Genomic DNA, 23,627 nt, shown 5'->3' with positions numbered 1-23,627 from the left:
CTTTCTTCTTTTTCAGCCATCTGGTTTCATGCCTCCTTCAAGTAATTGGCTGGGGAGCGTAGTTCCAGAGCCCTTAATTCTAGAGAAACACTTTAATAACATAATTTTGGTAAGATCCAGCCCTTCACAGAGCCTCTGTCAGTAAGCAGCAGTGTAGGAAGTCCTAAACCGTTCAGTTACTTAATTTGGGGGAAAAAAGCCTTCCCTTTTTGGAAGAGCTAGGGGTCCTCCACAGCCCATTATGTAAAACTTGAGATCCAGATTTTAGCTCTAAGTCACCTGGCCTGCTCTAATTTTATTCACAGAACTTCCTAACATCTGTCTCCTTCCTTAGAAGGATTCTAACACTTACCCTCTGGGAACTGTCTCCCAAAGAGAATATCATACATTTGATGTCCTTGCTGCTCACATTAAGATATTCCCAAATCCGTTTCTGATATCACAGGTGCCAAGGTTGATTTCTTAGTAGGCAATTCTTCTATCACCAGATAGGACACCACTCTCAAGCTCTCTCCATACATAGCCTTGCATCTCTGCAACAGGGTTGCTTCAGAAAACCTACACATTTTCCCCCCACATAGAAATGGTTAGCTATGCAGTACCTTAGCCAGGATCAGCTAGGTCTGTCTAGCCGTGGTGTCTTTAGCAAATACAGTATGGCAGAAGCCTAAACTCCCAAAGCCACAACAAGTGAAAACACATGCATCTTTTATAATCACATGATTCTGCATTCTAGAACATATCACAATGATAAAAGTTCTTAGAATCTGGGAGTGGGGGGGGGGGACAGGGAGTAAAGTTTGTGACCTCATAAACTTCCATTCATCTAAATCCGGTGATTATTTCAGCATTATTTGGTTTGAAAAATAAGGACATTTCCTCTCATTCCTAATATCATTTCCTGAATCTAATCTAGTGTGTCCAAATATAAATGTCACTATTGCAGGAGCAAACTGATGCATCAGATGGTTTGTTCCAGTTCAGTAGTTTGTATTTTTGTATGTGTGTACATCCATATACGTGCCTGCTTGTATCTTTAAAATGCCATTAATACATGCATATGTGTTAATATGTATTTCCTCTGTCCTGAATTGTCATTATGAATTATTTAAATACAAGAAGTTAGAAATTATTATGGAAGTTATGGTGAAGCCTAATTCTTGAGTAATCTGACTGGAAAGATTATGACCCCCCCATAATGGAAATACAAAGCTGGAAAAAAAAAAAGAAAAGACCTCCATGGTTCATATTTCTAGGGACAGCTATCCTAATAGAAGAGAGGAACATTGATCAAACAAATCTATTACTCAGTGTTAGTTTATAGGATTGCTGTAACAAAATACCACACACTTGGGGATTTAAAACATTATTAAAAGTATTAGCTAAATCTGAGGTCAAGTCAGAGTTGGTTTCTTCTAAGGACTAAGAGAATTTGTTTCCTCCTCTCCCCTAACTGCTAGGGATTTTCTAGAACTCTTTGTTGTTCTTTGACTCACAGAAGCATCATCCCTATCTCTGCCTTCATCTTTGCATTATGTTTGCCATTCTTCCTGTGTATATTTCTCTGGGTCCAAATATTTCCTTTTAATAAGGACCTCAGTTGTTTTAGACAAAGGCCCACTATCATGACCTCATTTTAACTAATTACATTTGCAAAGATCCTATTTTTATATAAGGTCACATTTTAGTGGGAATTTGGGGGGACAAAATTTAACCTTTAACACTCAGTTGTAGGTTTTGCATATCTTCAACGAACTATTGTGAAGTTATTCTCTAAAGTGATTATACTAGTTCACTCCCACCAGCAGTGTATGAGTGTTTCTGTTGCTCCACGTCCTTGCTATCACTTGGTATTGTCAGTCTTTAATTTTTGTCCATAAGATGTCAGTAAAATTATAGTTAATTTGCACTGTATTATTAGGGAGGTTGAATCCTTTTCATGTTTATTGATTCTTCCTATTTCCATTTTTTTCAATTGCCTCTTCATTTCCTTTGCCTATCTTTCTATTGTATTCATTAAAATATATATTTATTGAATGTTTATTATGTACCATGTACTATTTTAGGCATTTCAGATGTGGTAGGAATAAATTTCCACTGCATATGGCTTATATATTCTAGAAAGGGTGATGCACAGTAACAATATAAGCAAGATAATTAGATAGTGTATTAGAAGGGGATAAAGACTATGAAGAAAACAAAACAAAGATCACAAGGATTGCGGGGTAAATTTCCTAGCCGGGCAGGCCGTAATGAGAAGGTAGTATTGGAAGGATGTGAAAGATGGAGCCATGTGCCCATCTGATGGAATGGTTTTCCTAGAAAAGAATTAGAACAGCTACCTAAGCATGGAGAGGATTTCTCAGAACCACAGGTCGGTTCTGAGAAGTGAGAGGCTGTGGGGTTCTCTGGTGCAGATGAAAGGCAGATAAAGGACTTCGGCTTTTATATTTTTTATATATACACATATGTGTTCACTCAGTTTGTTGTGCTTTTCTCTCGTTGACTTTTTAGCAAATGCCTTCTTTGACTACAGTCACCTACCATTTTGGGTTACTTACTTCCGCTTCCCTGCTACCACTGCACTTGGCACAGACTCTTTTAGAACACTTACCAAATATTAATGCATCTTTTCATTATGGTTCAGTAAATTCCAGGATGTAGGATCCCGTCTTACAAATTATGTCCCGGTAACTAACACATCATGCGTACTCGATGAACGTCTGCAGAGGTAAGTGGGGGAGAAGTGGTGTGGTCTGCTGTCACTTCACCTGAGGAAAAGTGGATGATGTACTTCCGAAAGGTGAAGTGGAAAAGGGTTGAGATAGGAAATGGCCTCACACTGCAAAATGCTTTGGCGCATTAGACCGAGAATACTGATATGCTTGCGCTATGAATTAACCCTTGCTGCTACTCGATCACTTAGATGATATGATAGCTCCAGAGAACCACTCTCATTTTACTAAACGCTGCATCGTGGAAGGGAGGTTGAGGAATTCGCCAAAGGTTAAGCCGAGTGCAGGTTCTGTCACAGCTTTCTGGAGATTTGGAGTATTTCCCCTCTGCCTTTGGGCAAGCCGTCAAAGGCAGTTAAGGGCAGGAGCCGAGACTCAACCCAGCTAACACACACCAGCTTCCTCCAGCGCCTGCTTTAGACGCTCGTGTACTCATTGCGCATGCGTCCATTTTCCGCGTAGAAACGGGCGGGGTACAGCCTTTGCCCCGGTGGAAATCCCGAGCGAGGCTGACCGAGTCTGTTTCCAAGGTGACGGTGTGGCGGCCTCGGTGGTGGATTGAGCGGGTCTGAGCGAGGTTCCCAGAGGGCTGCGCGTCCCCGTCCTGTCGGCGCTGTCATGGCGGGTTTGCTGAAGAAGGTAAGGTGACTGGAGGTCACTGTTGGACTTTCGGTCGTGGGGGTAGAGTCAGCCCGAAAGCCTCTCATCCCGCGGGTGACGGCCGGAACTGGCGCGGGCTTGCCGGGGTTTGGGGGGGACTCCTTCAGCTGTGTCCTCAGAGATGACGGATTTCGTAGCTCCGCCCCAAACTAGTGGCTCTGAGAGACCGATCGCAGGGTTCGGCCGGTTTTAGCCGGGGGACTGGTGGTTTTGCGCGGAATTGTCTGCAGCGTGACTCGTGTTTTGTTTCCGAACAGACCACCGGCCTTGTGGGATTGGCTGTCTGTGAGAGTCCGCACGAGGTACGTGCTGCTGCATTCCTGACAGCGCGAGGACGACCAGAGCGCTGTGACCTTGTTGGAAAGACCAGGGGGATGTGGACTTTCAAGCCTGAAATTACAGCTCAGCCCGAGAGCTGTCTTGAGACCGAGCAGTGCCCACTTCGTTGATCGGTGCCGTGTGTTGGTGTCGTGCGTGCCCCCCCGACCTCGTTCTTCAGCCACTTCCCTTGCCAGTTTCTCCGTAGCCGTCTGTGGCTTCGCCTGTACTTGTTGGAGGGCCCTCCCGTCCCTGTAGCTCCATTTTCCACCTTAACCCCCGCTTCACATTTTCTGCCTTAGGTGCCTCAGATTCCAGCACACTCTGGCTTACGGAATATATCGCTCTGGCAACTAACCCCTGTGTCATCAGTTTTCCCTTCTAGTGGCAAGGCTTCCATCTAAAACACTTCAAAAACCTCCTCCCGCTATCCCTGACCTGCCTTGAGTAATCACACCATTTCTCTCCTCCCCTTTATAGGTGATTGGAAAGAGTTATCTGTACTTAACTGTCTCCATTGTCTCTTACTTCCCTTTGAATCACTTCACTCAGATTTGGCTACAACTGCCCTTTTCAAGATCACCATGATTTCCGTGCTGCTAAATCCAACGGTCACCTCACGTTTCTCATCTTAATTGACCCATTAACAGCACTTGCCACATTTGGCGCTGTCTCCCATCAAGCATTTGGGGCTTGGGGACACCTCAGTCTCCTGCTTTTTTGGTTATTTCCCTCCCCCCCCACTTTACTTTCTTCTCCTCCTCCTATTCTGGTTATTTCTCATATCCCCACTTACAAATTTTGGAGTGCTAAGACTTAGTTCTTGGAACTTTCTTCTGCTTATATTTGTCTCCTTGTCTGGACCCAATCTAGTGGTTTTAAATACCATTTATACACTGATAACTGTTGGATTTCTGTACCAAGCAGGGACCTCTCCTTATGAGAGTCTTCTCTATTTAATTGCTTAGTGGATATCTCCACTTGAATGTCAGGCAACCCAAACTTAAATGTCCAAAATTGGGTTCCTGTTCTTCTGTGTAAAATCTGCTCTTCTTTCAGGCTTGCTTACCTCAATGAATGGCATTTCCATTCTTGTACTCACTCAGGTCAGAAACCTTGAAACCATGTTTAATTTCTCTCTCTTGCTCACACCCCACAGTTAGGACTTAGTTACATCCTCTAGGTTTCTACTTTTAACATATATCCAGATTTTGAGTACTTCTCACCATCTCCTCTGCTGCTACAGTGTTCTCAGCTACCATCATCAAGCTGAAGCATTTGCTTCCTAACTGCCTTTCCTTCTTTGTCACGGCTTCACTTTAGTCTTTTTCAACCAAGCTAGAGTCAGCTTGACACATATGAGTCTGGTCATGTCTCTCAGCGGAACCCTCCACTGGCTTTTGATTTCACTTGCAGTAGAGAAGTCCTAATAAAGGCCCTCCAGACCGCTATTTAGCATTCCGAATTCTAGTAATTTATCTTGCTCATTGACTTTCTCTATTAGAAGGTAGGTTTTCATGAAGGCAGGGATTTTTTATTATTTTATTCACTGCTAGAACTAGGATGAGCACATGGTATGTGCTCAGTAAAGATAAGGTTTGTTAAGTGAATGTTGTGTAGTTCTTAAGAGTTCATAATGACTCATTATTGTCTAAAACGGAACTCACGGTTCTATATTCTAGCCACATGCTGTCCAATAAAAATATAATGTGGGTTATAAATATAAACTCTGTTCGTAATTTTAAATTTTCTAGGACTCACTTTTTTTAATACAGAAAAAGGTAAAAACTAGTAATTTTATTTAATATATTTAAAACATGTTAATGTTTTATTTATTTTAATAAAATGTCCATTCCAGTATATAATCAATATAAAAATTAATATATTATACTCTTTTTTAATACTAGATCTTCAAAATCCACTGTGTATTTGTGTTTATAGCACTTTTTAGTTCTAACCACATTTCAAGTGTTTGATAACCATATTTGGCCAGTGACTATTGGGCAGCAAAGTCACAGGAAACTAGAACTATATACTAATTACTTTATATTCCTTTTATTTTTGCAATTCAGTCCTATGTGTGTATTCCATGTGTAAGGTTGTCTTTTCCTACATCTTTAAGTGTCCAAGTCCTGTCATTCCTCCAGGTCTATCTCAGACACTTCTTTTTTTTGAACTTTACTCTGATACCTGCTGAAGTGACTCCCTCCAATAGAACAGTAATGCTAAGATTTATTGAATGTTAATGGGTGCCAGATACTGTTTTAAGCTATACAACAACCTATGAAGCAGATATTATTAACATCTCCATTTTAGAACCCAAGTCTGTTAACTTGACCTCTCAATTGCCATATCCTTTGCTAAAATTAAGAAGAAATGAGGCTGAAAACCCATGCATAATTCAGATTATATGTTCTCTGATAATTTCTACATTAGTATAGTTAAAAAATACTCTCTTATGGAACGTTGTATCAAATGTCTAAATAATGTCTAAATATGCAGATTACTTTTTAAGAAAAGCAATTCTTAGAAGCCCTGAAGGTTTATTTGTTTATTCATAATGTATATTGTGAATATATATGAATGAAACTAGGTATTAGCACCTGTGGATTTTATACAATTAAACTAAAACATTTCAAATTAAATACAAAGAAATAATAAAAAATTCTTTATCATGTATGTGTATTTATGATTATACTTACTACTTGTGAACATTTGTGAATTAGCATCTGCTATCACAGCTTCTTACATGTGACTTTATCCAGACTGCTGTGTGTGAACTTGAAGTTCAGTGTGCTTCAATACAGGCTGTACAGTGATTCAGTTCTCTTGTTACTTTCCTGTTAAGCCTGTGGTGAAACCTTCATTCACATGATACCAACTCAGTTATCATAAGCTGAAGTATTAGGACTACATTTAGTTAAATTTGATCATCCTGATGATTGTTGTTTGTTTTACTTATGCAGAAATTCAGATAAGAAAAATTGAAAAAAAAATCTGATTTTGTAGTGCTTAGAATCTCAATTTGAGAAATAATGATTTAGTAAATGAGTTGATTTTCAGATTAGATCATTAGTAATAAGTTAGAATGCAGTTTTATTTTTACTTAGTATCATACCTTTGGCTTATATACAACTTCTGTTGTTCATGCAATGTGAAAAATATCCGTATTTCTACATTTAACCCTTGAATAGCACAGGTTTGAACTGCTTGGGTCTACTTATATGCACATTTTTTTTCAATAAATACAGTACAGTGCTATAAGTGTATTTTCCTTAAGACTTTCTCTTTCTTTTTTTAAAGATTTTATTTATTTATTTGACAGAGAGAGAGATCACAAGTAGGCAGAGGAGGGGGCGGTAGGGTGGGGGGTGGGAAACAGGCTCCCCGCTGAGCAGAGAGCCCAATGGGGGGCTCCATCCCAGGACCCTGAAATCATGACCTGAGCTGAAGGCAGAGGCCCAACCCACTGAGCCACCCAGGTGCCCCTCCTTAAGACTTTATTAATAACATTTTCTTTTCTCTAACTTACTTTATTGTAAGAATATAATATATGATGCATACAACATATAAAATATATGTTAACCAACTGTTTGTGTTATTGGTGAGGCTTCTAGTCAACCGTAGCCTACTAGTTAAGTTTTGGCAGAGTCATAAGTTATACGTGGATTTTCAACCATGCCAGGGACTGGCCCCCAACCCCAGCATTGTCCACGAATCAACTGTACTCACATTTTTCCTCAGTTATAAAGGTGATAGATAGTGCATAGACATGAAGAAATTTCAACAAGGAAGAGTTAAATGCTTTTTAAAAAACAGATGTGAGGGGTTTTTGTTTTGTTTTGCCTTTTTGTAATTTGTGAGACTTTCTGAAGTATTCTGTTGAATCTTAAGATGATATTTTAAACTGGAAATGTATATGATTTGTCTTTTCAGAGGCTAAGAATATTGTACACAAAGATTCTTGATGTTCTTGAGCAAATTCCTAAAAATGCAGCATATAGGAAGTACACAGAACAGATTACAAATGAGAAGCTGAGTATGGTTAAAGCGGTAAGTAGCTGACTTGATTTTGTTTTCTTGGATATATGGTTTCAATGCAATATTAACAAAAAAGTTGTTTATTTTTTGCATATTCCACATATGGAATATACTTTGCTCTTTTCTATTCTTTGCTTTCCTTCCATCCTTTGTCCCTTCATTCAGCAAATTCCTTTTTACTAAATGCATTCCATGTGCAAGCCACTGTTAAATACCATAGTGAAATAACCACATTAGGTCTCTTCTCTAAATTCACATTGTTCTTTTTACCTCTCTTCCTGATCAAGTCCTTTGTTGATTATTGACTTATCTATAGATATAATAATCCTTACCTCTTTTCTCTAGTTTCAGTGTAGAGAAGAATGAAAGCAAAACAAAAAATGTCTGTTGTGTTTAAAAAAAAATTCTCAAAAATAAGTGCTTTGTTGCAGAGAGGACCAAGTCAGTCTCTTAATTACCAAAAATTGTATCAAACATTGTTATGAACTGACTCTGTCCCCTCCCCCCATTCATATGCTGAAGACCTAACCCCTCTCCAGTGTGGGTGGAACATCTGTAGAAGTAATTAAGGTTAATGGGGTCCTAAGATTGAGCCCTGATTCAGTAGAATTAGTGTCCTTATAATCAGAGACAGCCATGTGAGGACTCAATGAAAAAGTAACTATCTGCAAGCCAGAAAGAAAGCTTTCATTAGAAACTGACCTTCTTGCACCTTGATCTTGGGCTAACAGTCTCCAGAACTGTGAGAAGATAAATTTCTGTTGCCATAGAGTCTGTGGTATTTTGTTGGCAGCCCTAGCAGACTAATAGAAGCATTTTATAGGTTTTATTTTTTTTTTTAAGATTTTATTTATTTATTTGACAGAGAGAGATCACAAGTAGGCAGAGAGGCAGGCAGAGAGAGAGAAGAGGAAGCAGGCTCCCTGCTGAGCAGAGAGCCCGATGCTGGACTCGATCCCAGGACCCTGAGATCATGACCTGAGCTGAAGGCAGTGGCTTAACCCACTGAGCCACCCAGGCGCCCATTTTATAGGTTTTAAATCAAAGGCCCTAGCCAGACACACCATAGACTGCTACTAGTTCTTTTATACCAAACTATATTGCACTATTGTACAATTAAATTTCTCAATTATTAAATTTTCACACTAGCAATTATTTCATGGACTTTTGTAATTTTCCAGAAGTGTTCAAACTCTAAAAGTAATTTACATGTAAGTAATAAGTGGTCCTAATACATTTTTCTTATTATTATGTTACCATGCTCTGTAGTCCAAAGAGAATAATTATTTTTCCCTAGGTATGCAGCAAAACAGTTTGATTTAGAACTTTTATTCTTAGCTTGGCAATTCTGAAAGTGGCTTACAGATTAAAGTCTATAAGGGGAAGTTCAACATTTCTTTTGATTTCATGTTTTCCTTAAGGTAAAACGGGCTTCGCATTTTTTTTTTCCATCACAGAGTAAGAAATTTCCCTTTCTCTTTTCATGAGGTAAAGCTCTTTGAGTCTTTCTCTGCTTTCCTTCTCCATAACCTTATCCCACTTTAATCGTTTTTCTCTATTTCCCTTTTATCCACGGATTTAATTAACTTTCAGACAGCCTCAAAATGTATTTTCTTAAAAAGAAAATTCTTATCTTTATATCTTCCTTTATTTTTGCCCTCTTTTTCTTTTCTCTCTTATCCAGTGTCCACCAAAGAAGAGTTTACTGTCATTACTTTCACTTACTAGTTAAAATAGTTTTCTCTGACTTGGGCTCTTTTAATTGCTGTTTAACTTACCGGTCCATGTGTAGTTCCATCATAATTCATTATATGCCCCACACTGCCAATAGAATGATTTTTTTTTTTTTTCCAGTCTATAAATCTGATCCAGGTTCTTCCTGTGGTTTCTTGGTTAGTGTTTCTCAGATGCAGAATTTAAGAATTTTTGCTGAGTTAGTTGTATGAAACTCTCCTAACTGCTTTTATCTCCAAGCCTTTCTTTGATGTACAGCCAGGTTTGGGAACCACTGACTTACATGTTAAAGTCCTTAGAGTGGTATGGAAGGTGCTCCAATGTCTGACTCTGGGTTATCTTCTGAATCTTACCTTGTCATTTCCAATTTCATACCCTAAATTTCAGCAATACCAAACAGCTGATAATTTCGTGATTTACATGTAATTTTATTATTGTGTTTCTTTGTATTTTCTTCTTCCTGGAATACCCTTACCTTGTCTTTCTGGCTTATTCAAGGCCTCAAGATCCGTTACTAACTATGTAAAGCCTTTTCTTATCTTCCTAAGTAGAGATTAACAACTTCCTTGCTTTTCTTACATTGTACCTGTCACACTGTATTTTATTTATGACTTCTCTACTAGTCCATAAGCTACTTATGATTGATGCTTGCATTCCTCTTTGTGTCCCAAGAATTGAGCATAGTGCCTGGTGCTTATATAAGATCCTATAGAAATTTTTGTCTATCCAAAAGGCTTCATACAAATAGTTTTAATAATCCCAAGCACCGTATAATAGTTGTATCCTCATTCCTGTTTTTGGTAAAATTATTACAGATTTTTAACCCTCAATAGAGTCCTATATGAAGTCTTCAGTAAATATTGTTATGATTATAAAATATCTATTTACTAAGCCTGAAATGGAAATAAAAGTAAATATTTTTTCAGATTATACTAGGGAGGTAGGATATTGGTGAAAAGTATTGGTTTGTGGCCTGTCCAAAATTTTCATCTCAGCTCTAATATGTATTTGCTGAGTGACTATTGGCATATTGTCCATTTCTTTTTCTCAGTTTCCTCATCTAAAATTCGAGTATAATACCTACTTAAATACTTAATGTTAGGACTGAATGAGGTAATTATGTACAATGTTTAACACAGTTGCAAGCACATGGTGATCAGTACATGGTAGCTTATTAAGTTTAAGGACGTTCTGTCACTGTTAAATAGAAGTCATATTATTAACTTACCTTCAGTAAGACAAATTTTGAATTGTTTTCCTAGCACAGGATTCTCTTGAGTTGGAAATACTGAACCTTCTTTGCCTTCTTTTCTTCACTCTCCTGGGTCTCTTAACAGTGACCACCTTTCCTGTTTTGCTTTTGGAGTTCGGCTTTAAAGCTCAGTTAATTCTGAGTTAACCAGTCTTTCTCAAACATGTTCATCTGCTTTCCTCCACCTTCTTTTCTATTTTCATTTATTCAAGAAACATTGAATGCCTTTTATATGCCATGTAAGTTTGTAGGGATGGAAGCCAGTGCCTATATGACCAGGAACAAAGTAGATAAAAATCCCTGCCTTCTTGGAGATTACACATTAATGGTGGCAGGCAAAGAAGTAAGTAAGTTAATAAAGAAGTACATTAAATAGCATGTTAGAAAGTAGTTAAATGAAGTGAAGGAAAATGAAAAGAGAATGATGTGTATATAGGTGATGAGGGATGTTACGATATATATTTGTTTCCTCTGCCTGTCCTAATAAACTTGGCGGCTTAAAACAATAGAAATTTATTCTTTTACATTTCCAGAAGCCAAAAATCCTAAAATTAGTACCAAGGGCCCAAATCAGGGTATTGACAAGACTGCGTTCCTTTTAGAGGTTCTAGGGTAGAACCTGTTCCTTGACACTTGCAGCTCTGGTGGCTTTCAGCATTTTTGGTTTGTCATTCTAATCTCTGCCTCTGTGGTCACATTACTTTCTCTTCTCTGTGCATCATTTCACTCTGCCTCTGTCTTTAAAGGATTTCTGTAATTGTATTTAGGGCCTACTTGGATAATTTAGGATAATCTCTGTCTCAGGATTCTTAATTACATTTGCAAAGTATTTGCCCCACAAGGTAACATTAATAGGTTTTAGGGATTAGGTCATAGACATTTTGAGGGGCATTATTTAACCTACCACAGTATAAGTTACTATCAAGAGTGGTCCTCACTAAGAAGGTGATACATGAGCTAAAACTTGGATGGAAGTGAAGGAACAAGCCATGCACATATCCCTGGTTAGCCAGCAGATGCCCTGAAGCAGGAACGTGCCAGTTCCTGTAGAAAATATCTTTTGTTTTTTTTTCTCTTTTCATTCCTTTTGTGGGTCAAAAGACCATCCTTTTTACACCTTACATATGTGTAAAATGTATAGAACATGGCTTCTGGATCTCACAAAGCTCAGTTTACTAGCAATAAATATATGTCATTGTATTTTCTAGGTAACATATTAGCATTTCTTTTCTATTTTAATTTTAATTTTATTTTAATTTTCTATTTTAATTATAAGCATTTCTTTTCTATTTCTTTCTATTTTATTGAAGAATAATGTACAAAAGAAATATGCAGAAATCGTAAGTGTAGAGCTTGATGAATTTTCACAAAGTAATCACACCCATGTTAATACCAAATCAGAGGACATTTTCAGAATGCCCAAACCCTCTCTTTTTACCCTCCAAGTTAGTGCCCTCCTAAAGATAACTACTCTTCTGACCTCTAACACCATAGGTTCATGTCACCGGGTTTTTTACTTTCTATAAATGGAATCTAAGTCTGTGCTTTTCTGTGTGTGATTTCGTTCATTTACTATTATGTTTGAGAGAATCATCCATGTTCTTGCATCTAGCTGTAGTTCATGTATTCTCGTTAGGTAGTATTCGGTTATATCTAAATACTATATTAATTAATTCTATATATGATTATTTGAATTATTTCTAGTTTGGGGTTATAATTTGTGCCGCTGTGAACATTCTTGAACGTGCCATTTGGTTAATGTATTATACTTTTCTGTTTGGTATATACCTAAGAGTGGAATTCTGGGTTGAAGAGTAGCATTTATTTTGAATACTAATGCTCTCAGAGGAAATAAAGGAAATACTAAGAAAATAAAGTAGTATTTTAAAATCTGGATTTTATTTATTTATTTTTAAAAGATTTTACTTATTTATTTATTTGACAGAGAGACACAGTGAGAGAGAGAACACAAGCAGGATATGTGGGAGAGGGAGAAGCAGGCTTCTTGCTGAGCAGGGAGCCTGATGTGGGGCTTAGTCCCAGGACCCTGGGACCATGACCTGAGCCAAAGGCAGATGCTTAACAACTGAGTCACCCAGGTGCCCTAAAATCTGTATTTTTAGAAAGACTGAGGTGGACATCATATTTCTTACTCTTGATAAGCAAGTTAATATTAAGACAGAAAAACAATAAAATAGTAAATGAAATGGGTTTCCACCAGATATTTGGCAAACATTAGTAAGGGCTTAATAAAATAAAAATTAATTATGTTTGCTATAATAAGTGCTATTTTATATTTGGGTCTTTTAATTAGGATATTGAAACATTTAGATATTGTGCTTCTTTGTTTAAATCTTTTTTTCTTTTTTTCCCTTAAATTGTAGGAACCAGATGTTAAGAAATTAGAAGACCAACTTCAGTGTGGCCAACTAGAAGAGGTTATTCTTCAGGTAAATAAAAAGTTGAATAGCTGTTTGGCTTTAAATGGTCAGAGGCACAATACTTAGAGACACAAAACTGACTTTCCAGAAAAAAAAAAAACCTAAATTTCTTTATTTAATCAACTCTCAAATATAAGAATAATTGCATATAGGAAATAGTTCTGTCATGTATAAATCAATTAAATATTTATCAGTAATTATAGTTTGAATTTATGAGGCTTCTGTTGGAGATTTGGAGTTGGATACACCTTAAATTTACTCTCTTAGCCTTTAGTTCAAAGTAGTAACACAATATTACTATTATTTGAATAATTTTATCTTTTTAGATACATACTTTTGTGTTTAAAGGCTTCATATATTTTTAATATAGAGAAATACAGGTTTTTTGAATCACAAATCATAAAATGAAAATGTATTTTTATATTTTACTTTGATTAACACATCTGTGCCTTTTTTTTTTTTTAAAGATTTTATTTATTTATTTGACAGATCACAAGCAGGCAGAGAGGAAGGCAGAGAGAGGGGAGGAAGCAGGCTCCCTGCTGAGCAGAGAGACCAATGTGGGCCTTGATCCCAGGACCCTGGGATCATGACCTGAGCCGAAAGCAGAGGCTTGAACCCACTGAGCCACCCAGGCGCCCCCTGTGCCTTTTTTTAAGTTGTGCATTTTTTCCCCCAATTATTAATAAGGTTAAGCTTAAAATATGTTCTTGTATTTTGTGTTTTATATATTACATCATTCATGTATTTACTCTGTCGTTTGTTTTTTCTTAATATTTTATTTATTTAGGGTGTGTGGGTGGCTCAGGTCATGAACGCAGGGTCCTGGGATCGAGTCCCGCATTGGGCTCTCTGCTCATCAGAGCGTGTGCTTCCCCCTCTCTCTCTACCTGCCTTTCTGACTACTTGCGGTTTCTCTCTCTGTGTGTCAAATAAATAAATAAAATCTTAAAAAAAAAAGATTTTATTTATTTATTAACATTTATCTTCTATATTTCTTTGAATGTTTTTTAAAATAAAAGAGATATTAACCTTAAACTTTTGCTATATTATCTGTACATTTTTTCAGTCTCTTCTTTGCCTTTTGACTTCAACTGAATATTTTCTCTCATATGTAAAGATATTTTAAATTTTTATTTGGTCAAATCACATTCCCTGCTTTGCCCCACCACTTCACCACCCACCTCCCTGCCACAGTATTATAGGTTTAGACGTCTACTCTTAGACGCCATCTGACACTCAATTCTGTTTCATTTAATTTTTTTTTTTAATTTAAAGAAAATAAAACCATTTCTTCAGTTTTATTAAAGGACAAGTAAAAGGATATAGTGGGCAAGTATTGGTCATTAGGGAGGTATATCACCAACAGACATGATATACAAATTCAAAAGAATTGTTAGATGGCTCTGTTAAAAGAGGAATAGGGCATTCATACAGCCTTTTATGAATGTAGACTATTTTAGTCATTCAAAGGCCTATTTTCTTGGCCTTCTATTCATTCACCAGCTGTTGTACCATATGGCAATTTACTGCCTAACTTACAATTGTCCTTTTCCTCTTCCTTTCTTTTTTGTCACATCTCACTTTGATCATGATTAGTTTAACTTACACATAAATTTATTATGCAGTTATAGTTTCAGGGTGCAATAGCTATTTTTAAGTCAGCTGTGCCATCTCCACAATTCCATAGGCAGTGTTAAGGTTGAATTTTAGTAATGTTTTACTTAACCTAAAATATTTAAAACATTAATTGAAACCTATAACCAATATAAAAATATTGTTATATTTTATATTCTTTTTTATACTAAGTCTTTAAAATCTTTTTTGTATTTTATACTTGGAGCATGTCTGAGTTTGAACTGGCTGCATTAAAGATGCCTAGTCAGTAGTCACATGTAGGTAGTTACCATTTTTTTTTTAAGATCTTATTTATTTATTTGACAGAGAGCGAGATCACAAGTAGGCGGAGAGGCAGGCAGAGAGAGTGGGGGAAGCAGGCTCCCTGCTGAGCAGAGAGCCAGATGCGGGGCTTGATCCCAGGACCCTGAGATCATCACCTGAGCTGAAGGCAGAGGCCTAACCCACTGAGCCACCCAGGTGCCCCAGTAGCTACTATTTTTGACAGCCCATTTTTAGAGAGATGATAGAAGAAGGAAACGATACTGTGTTAGAAGTAAGGAAGAGAGCAGGAATGGCAATAGCGGTCTCATGCAGCTGAGTCCAGCTACCTGAAATGGGGTTGACCTCATGATGCCAAAAGGTTAGGTACCCTCCCCACACTACACGATGCCTTTGGGGCTTAAAGAAAGCATGAATGGTCAACAGACCCAGGCCAAAGGGCTGTCAGGGAAATAGCCATCGTTAGAGATATTTTTAATTAGTATTTATACTATTTTCTCATTTTAGTATTAGTAAATCCCTCTATCCTCAGACTGCTATTAATCTGCTTTTTAACTCATTGTTTGTATACATTTTAGACTTGATGCTAAACATAGATTGGCGGTTTTGCCCCACTGGCATAAATGAGGCATTGCCTTTCTTAAAGAATTACAGTCTGTGATGGAATTTGGCACTTACTCTGTATTTGAATTCCTTTTCTGACATCCTGACAAGTGTTTAACAGTGTTCTTCTAAGTTAGCAGGACTTGTCATAGGTCTTTTTGTTGTATAAAAATGTGAAATAAAAAGAACCTAAAATATTTGTTAAATAGTTATAAATTTTTTTGAAGGGAAAAAGTTAAATGTAACATAATCTGACTAATGAAATTAATTCAATCAGTAAATTTTGTGCATCTATGATATTCTACACTCCATAGATCATTGTTTTACAAACTGTGGGTCAAGTGATTATGGGTCAGGAAGTCAGTTAGATGGGTTATGACTAGCATTTAAAAAAAATAATAGAAAATAATGTATCCTAGCTAGTAAAGGTAATGATAGTTTTATGTGCATATAATGGATCCTTTAGTAGAATTTGTTGTGTTTTACTGTGGGCCATGATAAAATAAAGCTTGAAAGCCATTGACATAGATAAGAGATATTCTTCTCATTCTCAAAGAATTTATAGTCTAATGATGAAACAGACAATTAAGATTGAAAATTCACAAAGTAAATTTTTGAACACTCTAATAGCAAATTTTAATCATATAGAAAATATCAAAAGCCATCCTTTCTTGCTCATAATTATGTAGCTATGAGAATTAAGATAATTTTATTAATAGTGTTCAACATTTGATGGTAGAATAGCTTATTAGGTAGTAACATGAAAATGGTTTTAATAACTGTATTTCAATCATTAGCTATGATAAATATCTATTAGTGTAATCAAATAATTTTTTAAAAAACTTTTATTAACAGGCTGAAAATGAACTAAGTCTGGCAAGAAAAATGTTACAGTGGAAACCATGGGAGCCTTTAGTGGAAGAGCCTCCTGCCAACCAATGGAAATGGCCAATATAATCATCATTAAATGATTGGTGTGTTGATGGGAAATGGATGTAATTAAATGTTCTGTTATATTAAAAATGTTTCTATATTATTGACATCTTATAATCAAGAAAACTAATATGGAACATATTTAGGACACTTCTTAAAATTGATGACTATGGTAATAGGTTCTTGTGAATCCATTTTTGATATGTAAAGCATTCATTTAAATTATCTCAAAGATTTTTTTGTTATTTGTTTTTTGCCTTTTTTTTACGGAAAGGTTGTAGAAAGATTTGAAAGTTAATTGGAAAAATTCCTGTAGATTTTCAGCACAGAAGCCATAACAAAAATGTTAAGTATTTATAGTGGTGTCTTCAACAGATCATTTAATGATTTTTATCCTGAAAAAACAAAAAAACCAGGAAAGATAGTTATTATTATTGTTTAGACAAATTTATAGGTCACTAAAGTGAAGTAGTAAGAGTAAAAGCCATCAAATTATAGTTGTACAGTTGAGGAAATTGATTTGGTATTTAAAAGAAAAATGTCTTTCTTGAAAGAAAAAATTTCTTACAGTGGTAGTTGGAAAAGCTTTTCCATTTGTGTTATTTAAAGAAGTTGGCTTTCTGTTTCTTAGCCTTTAGTTTTCTTGATTAACCAAAGCTTACAGGATAGAGATTGAGTATATGTAAAAGGAGAGATATCAAGAGTTTCTAAAGTTTATCTGACATACAGATAGGTTTATATTCAGAACATCTTAGTCATACATAGGTTGTAACTTCAAAGTGGAATCACGAGGTAGTTTTCACTAAGTTTCCAATATTGAGTGTAGTTGAGTATCAAACCTAAGATAAATGCTAATTCAGGCAAGGAAAGAAACAGTTGGCATAAATTATTTTTCACATGTCCTCAGTACTTAAATTTGGTATTTTTTAGCTTCAAAGATAGTACTTTTGTGTGTGTTTGTACACATATGTTTTTGTGTCTTTTGCTATCCCTTGTGGCAAAGCAGAATCATTCAGAATTTTCAGAATGAGAAAAATTTTTTTTTCTGATATATTTCTTCCCTTACAGAGCTGTAAATTGAATGGTAAATAAGCATTAATTGAGGTGGATTGAATTACTTTTCAGCAGTCAGAATGCAAGAGAAGGCTTCTGCGGGGAAAGTGGAAAAGCTTTAGAGGGAGTCAGAGGTCCAGGGGTTCTCATCCCATGGTTCCAGTGCCATCAAGAGCTCAAGTGGAGGCAAGTTGTCAACCTCTCAGATTGACCTATTTCTTCCTTTGTAAAAAAAAAAGTAGAACTTATGATTTATAACTTCCTTTTCAGTCCTAAATACTTGCTTTAAATATAATATATACTTATAGATGTAAAAAAAAAATACATGATCTTAAAGCATATCTGTATAGATAATTTAAGCTGATTTCCTAATCAACCACTTGTTTTTTAGGTCCTTTGAGCACATGAACACAAAGATGGCTTGATGTCTCTCTCAGACTTTCTAGTCTCACCTCCCACGATTCTTGGGCATCATGTATTTTACAAACCGGGTTCCTGTAGCTAATAAAAAGGGAACCATATTGATGTTTGCATTAGAAATGCTAGTGGTAGAACAGTAGTAGTATAGTAATAATATAATAATAATAACTAGTATTTGTTAATGTTTGCCAGGTACCGGTCTAAGTACTTGACTAATTTTACTCTTAAATCTGCACTACAACTCCTAAAAGAGTGATCATGTAAATTATCTCCATTTCTCCAGATAAGGAAACCAAAATTCAGTGTGAGTACTGTTCTGGAATCATAGGCCACTATAGGCAACACAGGCACCTTGGAAAAACAGGTGAATAAGTGGTGTAATAATGAACCGAGGTCCTGTAGCTAGCTAGTAAGATGTGGAGCTAAATTTTGAATCTGGGAGTCTTGCTACAGAACTCATGTTCCTAACCATTATATTATTTTTATGAATATTCTTGCATTGCTGTCACTCCTGCCTATACCATAGGGACTGTACTAAAATAACCTATTTCTTGCTTTCATGATTTGTTTTGTCAAAATGACTATAAAGAACAAATAGGAACAAAGATAGTAAACTGGATTTCATTTTGTAGAAAAATCTTCATATGGATTATAGGTTGATAATATAAATGGGATAGGTATTTAAAAGGCATTTTTGTGTGGGGCATGTTTCTACATTTATTAACTGCCATTCCAACTGCCCATACACCTTACATCTGATAGTTTTTACTCCTTCAAAAAATTTTCTGGTTGCTCTATAACGTCCAGATTAGGCTTTCCTGATCTCTTTACAAGTGATTCTTCCATTTAAAGATACTCAGTGTTGCTGAGTGGCTTCTAGACTAATTTGAGTAATTTTCAGAATGGCCCATTTCAATTCCTCCTAGGCTTTTTAGGTTTCATTCAGATTAATCACACAACAGACACTTCAAAAGGAAAAGAAGCTAATCAGTTTGAGCTTTGCAAACAAGAAAGTGGCAGCAAAGTTGACATTCCCTTTCTTCTATCTGTGAACTGAGTGCAGAATATTCAAATTTATCCCATTCTTTCCTTTGGGATAGAAATAATTTGTATCTAGGATGATACATAATTTTTTGTTCAACCTGTAATGATTTTGAGAGATCAAAGAAGTAGTAATAATGTCATAAAGGTAACAGGTATAAACTATGACTATCATGGGCTAATGGTATGTGGCACCCACTGGAGTAAGTAAGGCTCAGCGTTGGGGGGTGCCATCATTTCCACACCAGAAGTTACAGAAGTGGTCTTATCTGAGTAGAAAGGCTGTGATGTCAGCAGTGGCAGCCATTGGGAGCCACCAGGCCTCAGGTTTCGTGTGTCCTGTCATTCTCCATTTTTCTACTTCCTCCCCACACCCCAGCTTCTCAGAATTGGGGGATGGAAGAAAAGGAGCTTACCATCATCATTCCCTTTTCTAATCTTAAAGTGCAGTTAAAGAAGTGAAGCTAATTGAGCTTTTTGCTGCTATTATAATGGAAAGCGGATTTATTTTCAAGCATGGCAGTGAGGATTAGCATACTAGATAAAAGTAAGATCAGTCTTTCATAGCTGACTTTGGGACCTCGTACAATGGGAGGGTTGCTGTGTTGCCTTCAGAAGTTAAGTCTTCACCTGATGCTTTAGCAGGCTTTTGAAACAGATTCCTGTTGGAATTCCTTCTGCTTTCAGGATGGTGTTCCAGATAGTTTATGTTCTTCTGTATATCCAGGAACTCTTCCATGAAGTCTAAGAGATCAGTTTCACTGTTTTCCAAAGCCAAGATTTTCAGGTCTTAAAGGACCTTGCTTCACATGTGCTCCAAAGGCAGAGCAGACTGTTTGAGAGTTGCCATTTCCCTGTTACCTACATCAGGCCTCAATTGCTGGAAGACATATCCTGCACCTAAATGTTTTCTCTGTCAAAGGGAGGAAATCAACAATGTTCTTTATGGGAAAATACCCATATCTTGGCTAATACTCACTTTTTCTTTTTCCTCCCAGGCTCTATGGTTATATAAACAAATAGGAGTTAGAGAAACCATTTGTCTGAGTGTGTTCTGGTGTCTAGGGTAAAGCAGCAAATCGAGTAACATACTATGAGTATTTTCCATCTGAGGGTAGAATTTCCTTTAGAACTCAGTACTTAATGGGATGATAGCCTATGCTATAATAATAGTAACACTAATGATTTGCGAAAGCGGTAAATGAGAACATAAAAGTTTGGCTTACAGGGGGATGAAGAAGTTTATTTTCTTTTTTAAAAAGATTTTGAGAGAGAGTAGAGAGAGAGAGCACAAGTGGGGGTGAAGGGTAGAGGCAGAAGGAGACTCTGCTGAGCAGGAAGCCTGATGCAGGGCTTGATCACAGGACCCTAAGATCATGACCTGAGCCGAAGGCAGATGCTTAACTGACTGCACCACCCAAGCACCCCTGAAGATGTTTATTTTTAATATAATTCACAAGAAATCAAAGTGGGAATGTGATACATGATTTGAATTTATGATAGGGACTGGAGAAATTTATTTGAAACTCAGTATTTAGAGAGGGAATAAACCAAAACTCTACTTAGTGAAAGAAAATAGTGAGAAAAACAGTGAATTCAAATAGGTTACCCCTAAATCCTAATGTCTTAACAGAAGTTTGTTTCTTTTTCATAGTGCATGGCTAATGAAGGTTGACAGTTCTCAAAAGAGTTACATAAGGGATCTGGGCTGAGGATGGTGCCATTTCAACTCATGCTTCCATAACCATAGGGCAGGGGAAAGGGAACATACCAGTCACACACACACACACACACACACACACACACACACAAGACAAATTTTTGAATGTGCTATAACACTCAAATTTACCTTGCCACGCATTGCTAATAAGGAGTTTGTTATCTCTGTCTGCCAAAAGAATAAATAAAGTCTAAAATAAAATTAGATTTTTTTTTAGATTTGATTTATTTGACAGAGATCAAAAGTAGGCAGAGAAGTGGAAGCAGGCTCCGTGCCAAGCAGAGAGCCAGATGTGGGGCCAGATCCCAGGACTCTGGGATCATGACCTGAGCCAAAGGCAGAGGCTTTAACCCACTGAGCCACCCGGACGGCTCTAACAGCGAGTTTTCAAAGTGATCTTTCGGTTTATATTAGTAGCTAAGTTTTTGTAGTGTGCTTAGATGGAATTTATGATGAATTAACCTCTTTCTGTTTATGACTATAAATGAAAAGCACTGCAGAGATTCTTTTTTGGAATTTCTCGTGATCTTCAAATATGTCTTTTTCAGATGACCATTTTAGGCATTTCTAAATGGCTCTCATACTCATACTATTAATCTAAATGCCTCTCATACTCACACTATTGTATGACAGAATATTTCACATCATTCTCTTTTCTATACCTGGATAAAACCAAACTTTTTCATAACTCATTTGGAAGTAAAATCTGACCTGAATTGACATAAAGCTATTTGTGATCTTTATCTCACTTTAATGTGTGAATATGAATATATTTTTGCACAGAATTCTTAATGTATTTGATTCTGGATTACTTCCCCAGATGTACTGACAGTGTTACAGAATATACAGTATATGCCCATATCACCTTTAAAAAATCTGAATTAATTTAAACATATCTGTCCCTTAAAGTTTCAGAAAAGGGACTATGGATCTGTATTTATATAGTCTCTTTAAACAAGCTCATAGAGGTATGGTCCAAATTTAATCCAAAGGCATAATTTTCAGGTTTTCTAAATTCTAATATTTTCTCTAACTTATTTATTTGTAACAATGGGAAATACTTTGAGATGCTTGATTTCATAAAGCCACTAGGTGGCATCTTTGTAGAAATAAAAGTGCATTAAAAGAAGTATTTATTATATAAATAAACTGAGATAAATAAAAAGTAGATGTGTCATGAAAAAGATAAGTAATTTTGGGCAATAAATCCTGAGAAAATGCACAAGTTTATTGTGAAAAGTAAAATATAAAATGAAATTTAAAAATCACTTACCCACTTTCAGAATTGAGAGCCTTTTTCCTATTGGTTGTTTTCAGTTTGCTTTCACATTTATTTTGTGTAACCAAACAATTATATATTTGTGTGTATATAATATGTGCGCATGTGTGTGTGTGGGGGGGGGGATTTTGCTAAGTAATAACCATTTCCACCTGCAGATACTACCTCAGAAGCCTACCAATTTAGGCCCATATAGTAAGACTGAGTTGTATAAGATCATCTCCACAGCCAACCGTAAATAAAATAGGAACATACAGTGGTTATCAAGTCACACTTAACACTGTGAAGTACTTAGAAGTTCTCTACCACCAGGTTTTCTTCCTTCCATCTCCTGCCTGTATGCTTCAACCCAGTTTTTTCATACTGTCCCTAACATTGAGGACAACAAACAATACATTTTAAAGAGACCAAGAAAGAAGAGTCTTTAGAACCAGTGGAATTCTCATTACTAATAAAAGATACATTATGATTTACCTGGTTTACCCATGAAGAACTAACCCGAGCAGTTAAATGAATGCTTCCCCCGTCTTTGCTCTTTACGCATGGTGGCTTCATGAAGTGATTTAAACACATCTGCTCTTATTTAAAACCATTATTAAAGCTTGTTATATTTGAGAATGTAATGCATATTTTATATTGTTCTGGTAAGAAATCTGTCATAAAATGGAATGAAGACATTGGGGAAAAATGAAATTGGACATTAGGAAGTTATTGAGGAGATGAGAATGCAGTTTCAGCAGAATGCTATAAAGGACTGAATGTTATGGCGGAAGAATGGATTTGTACTACAGACAACAAAAACTAATCACTTAATCTTACATGCCTCTTAAATATCAAAGGGTGTTAAAGCAAACAGCATAAAATAGTGGTTTAGGATGGAGGCTCTGGGATCAGACTGCTTGGGTTTAATCCTGGCTCTCCTACAAAACCTCTCTGAGCCTTAGTTTCCTCATTGGTAAAGTGAGGTTAATCAATAAAATCCTTGTAAGAGTTAAATTAGAAATATATGTGAAGTGCTTAGTAACAAATAGTATTAGCTATTATTATGAAGCCACATGATAGTTATCACTACATTTGCAATAGGAACATAATTGATCCTTTTCCCCAATAACATGTGCTTCTTTAAAAACCTTAAAGAATTTATAGTGATAAAAAAAACCTTTACAATTAGGTGATTAACAAAAGTTTTGCTTCTCCTGACTTAAAAGAGGGAATAGCTCCTGTCTCCGTTTTTTTCTTTGACTGCCGAAAAATTAAGAACCAAGTTCTAATTTTAATAAATGCAAGTAGGCACCTACTGTGTACAACTGTGTTCTTTTACGTCAAGATCTTATTTGATATTTACATTTTCGCCAAAATCCGATGTTTTGTATCTGTAAGCCAAATTGCCGTCAGCGTTTGGTTCGGAGAACTGCGCCCTTTCGCAGGTGCAAGAGAAGTTTGGAAACTAGCGTACCATTCACTTTGGGATCTAAGTAACCTGCACGCGACAGCCCTC

At 36.4% G+C, this 23,627-nt stretch overlaps 1 protein-coding gene across 1 annotated transcript; it reads left to right on the top strand.

Annotated features, from left to right (window-relative positions):
* The first annotated feature begins 3,253 nt into the window (after nt 1-3,253).
* NDUFA5 (NADH:ubiquinone oxidoreductase subunit A5) lies at nt 3,254-23,422 on the top strand. The gene is made up of 6 exons (XM_004741876.3): nt 3,254-3,374; nt 3,653-3,697; nt 7,650-7,766; nt 13,125-13,190; nt 16,539-16,657; nt 17,742-23,422. The coding sequence occupies exons 1-5, from the start codon at nt 3,354-3,356 to the stop codon at nt 16,638-16,640; spliced, it is 351 nt and encodes a 116-aa protein (XP_004741933.1). The 5' UTR covers nt 3,254-3,353; the 3' UTR covers nt 16,641-16,657; nt 17,742-23,422.
* The last annotated feature ends 205 nt before the right edge of the window (nt 23,423-23,627 follow it).

Source organism: Mustela putorius, unplaced genomic scaffold, assembly GCF_011764305.1.
Source record: "Mustela putorius furo isolate JIRA1106 unplaced genomic scaffold, ASM1176430v1.1 tig00003845_pilon_pilon_pilon, whole genome shotgun sequence".
In the NCBI taxonomy this organism is placed as follows: domain Eukaryota; kingdom Metazoa; phylum Chordata; class Mammalia; order Carnivora; family Mustelidae; genus Mustela; species Mustela putorius.
This window is presented reverse-complemented; position numbering and strand designations above follow the sequence as displayed.

Bases quoted from the DNA above. Each gene is read 5' to 3' on its own strand.
- NDUFA5 (XM_004741876.3), top strand. From the start codon at position 3,354: ATGGCGGGTTTGCTGAAGAAG. The intron at 3,698-7,649 runs GTACGTGCTGCT...TTGTCTTTTCAG, and splicing joins TCTGTGAGAGTCCGCACGAG to AGGCTAAGAATATTGTACAC. The intron at 13,191-16,538 runs GTAAATAAAAAG...TTTTATTAACAG, and splicing joins TAGAAGAGGTTATTCTTCAG to GCTGAAAATGAACTAAGTCT.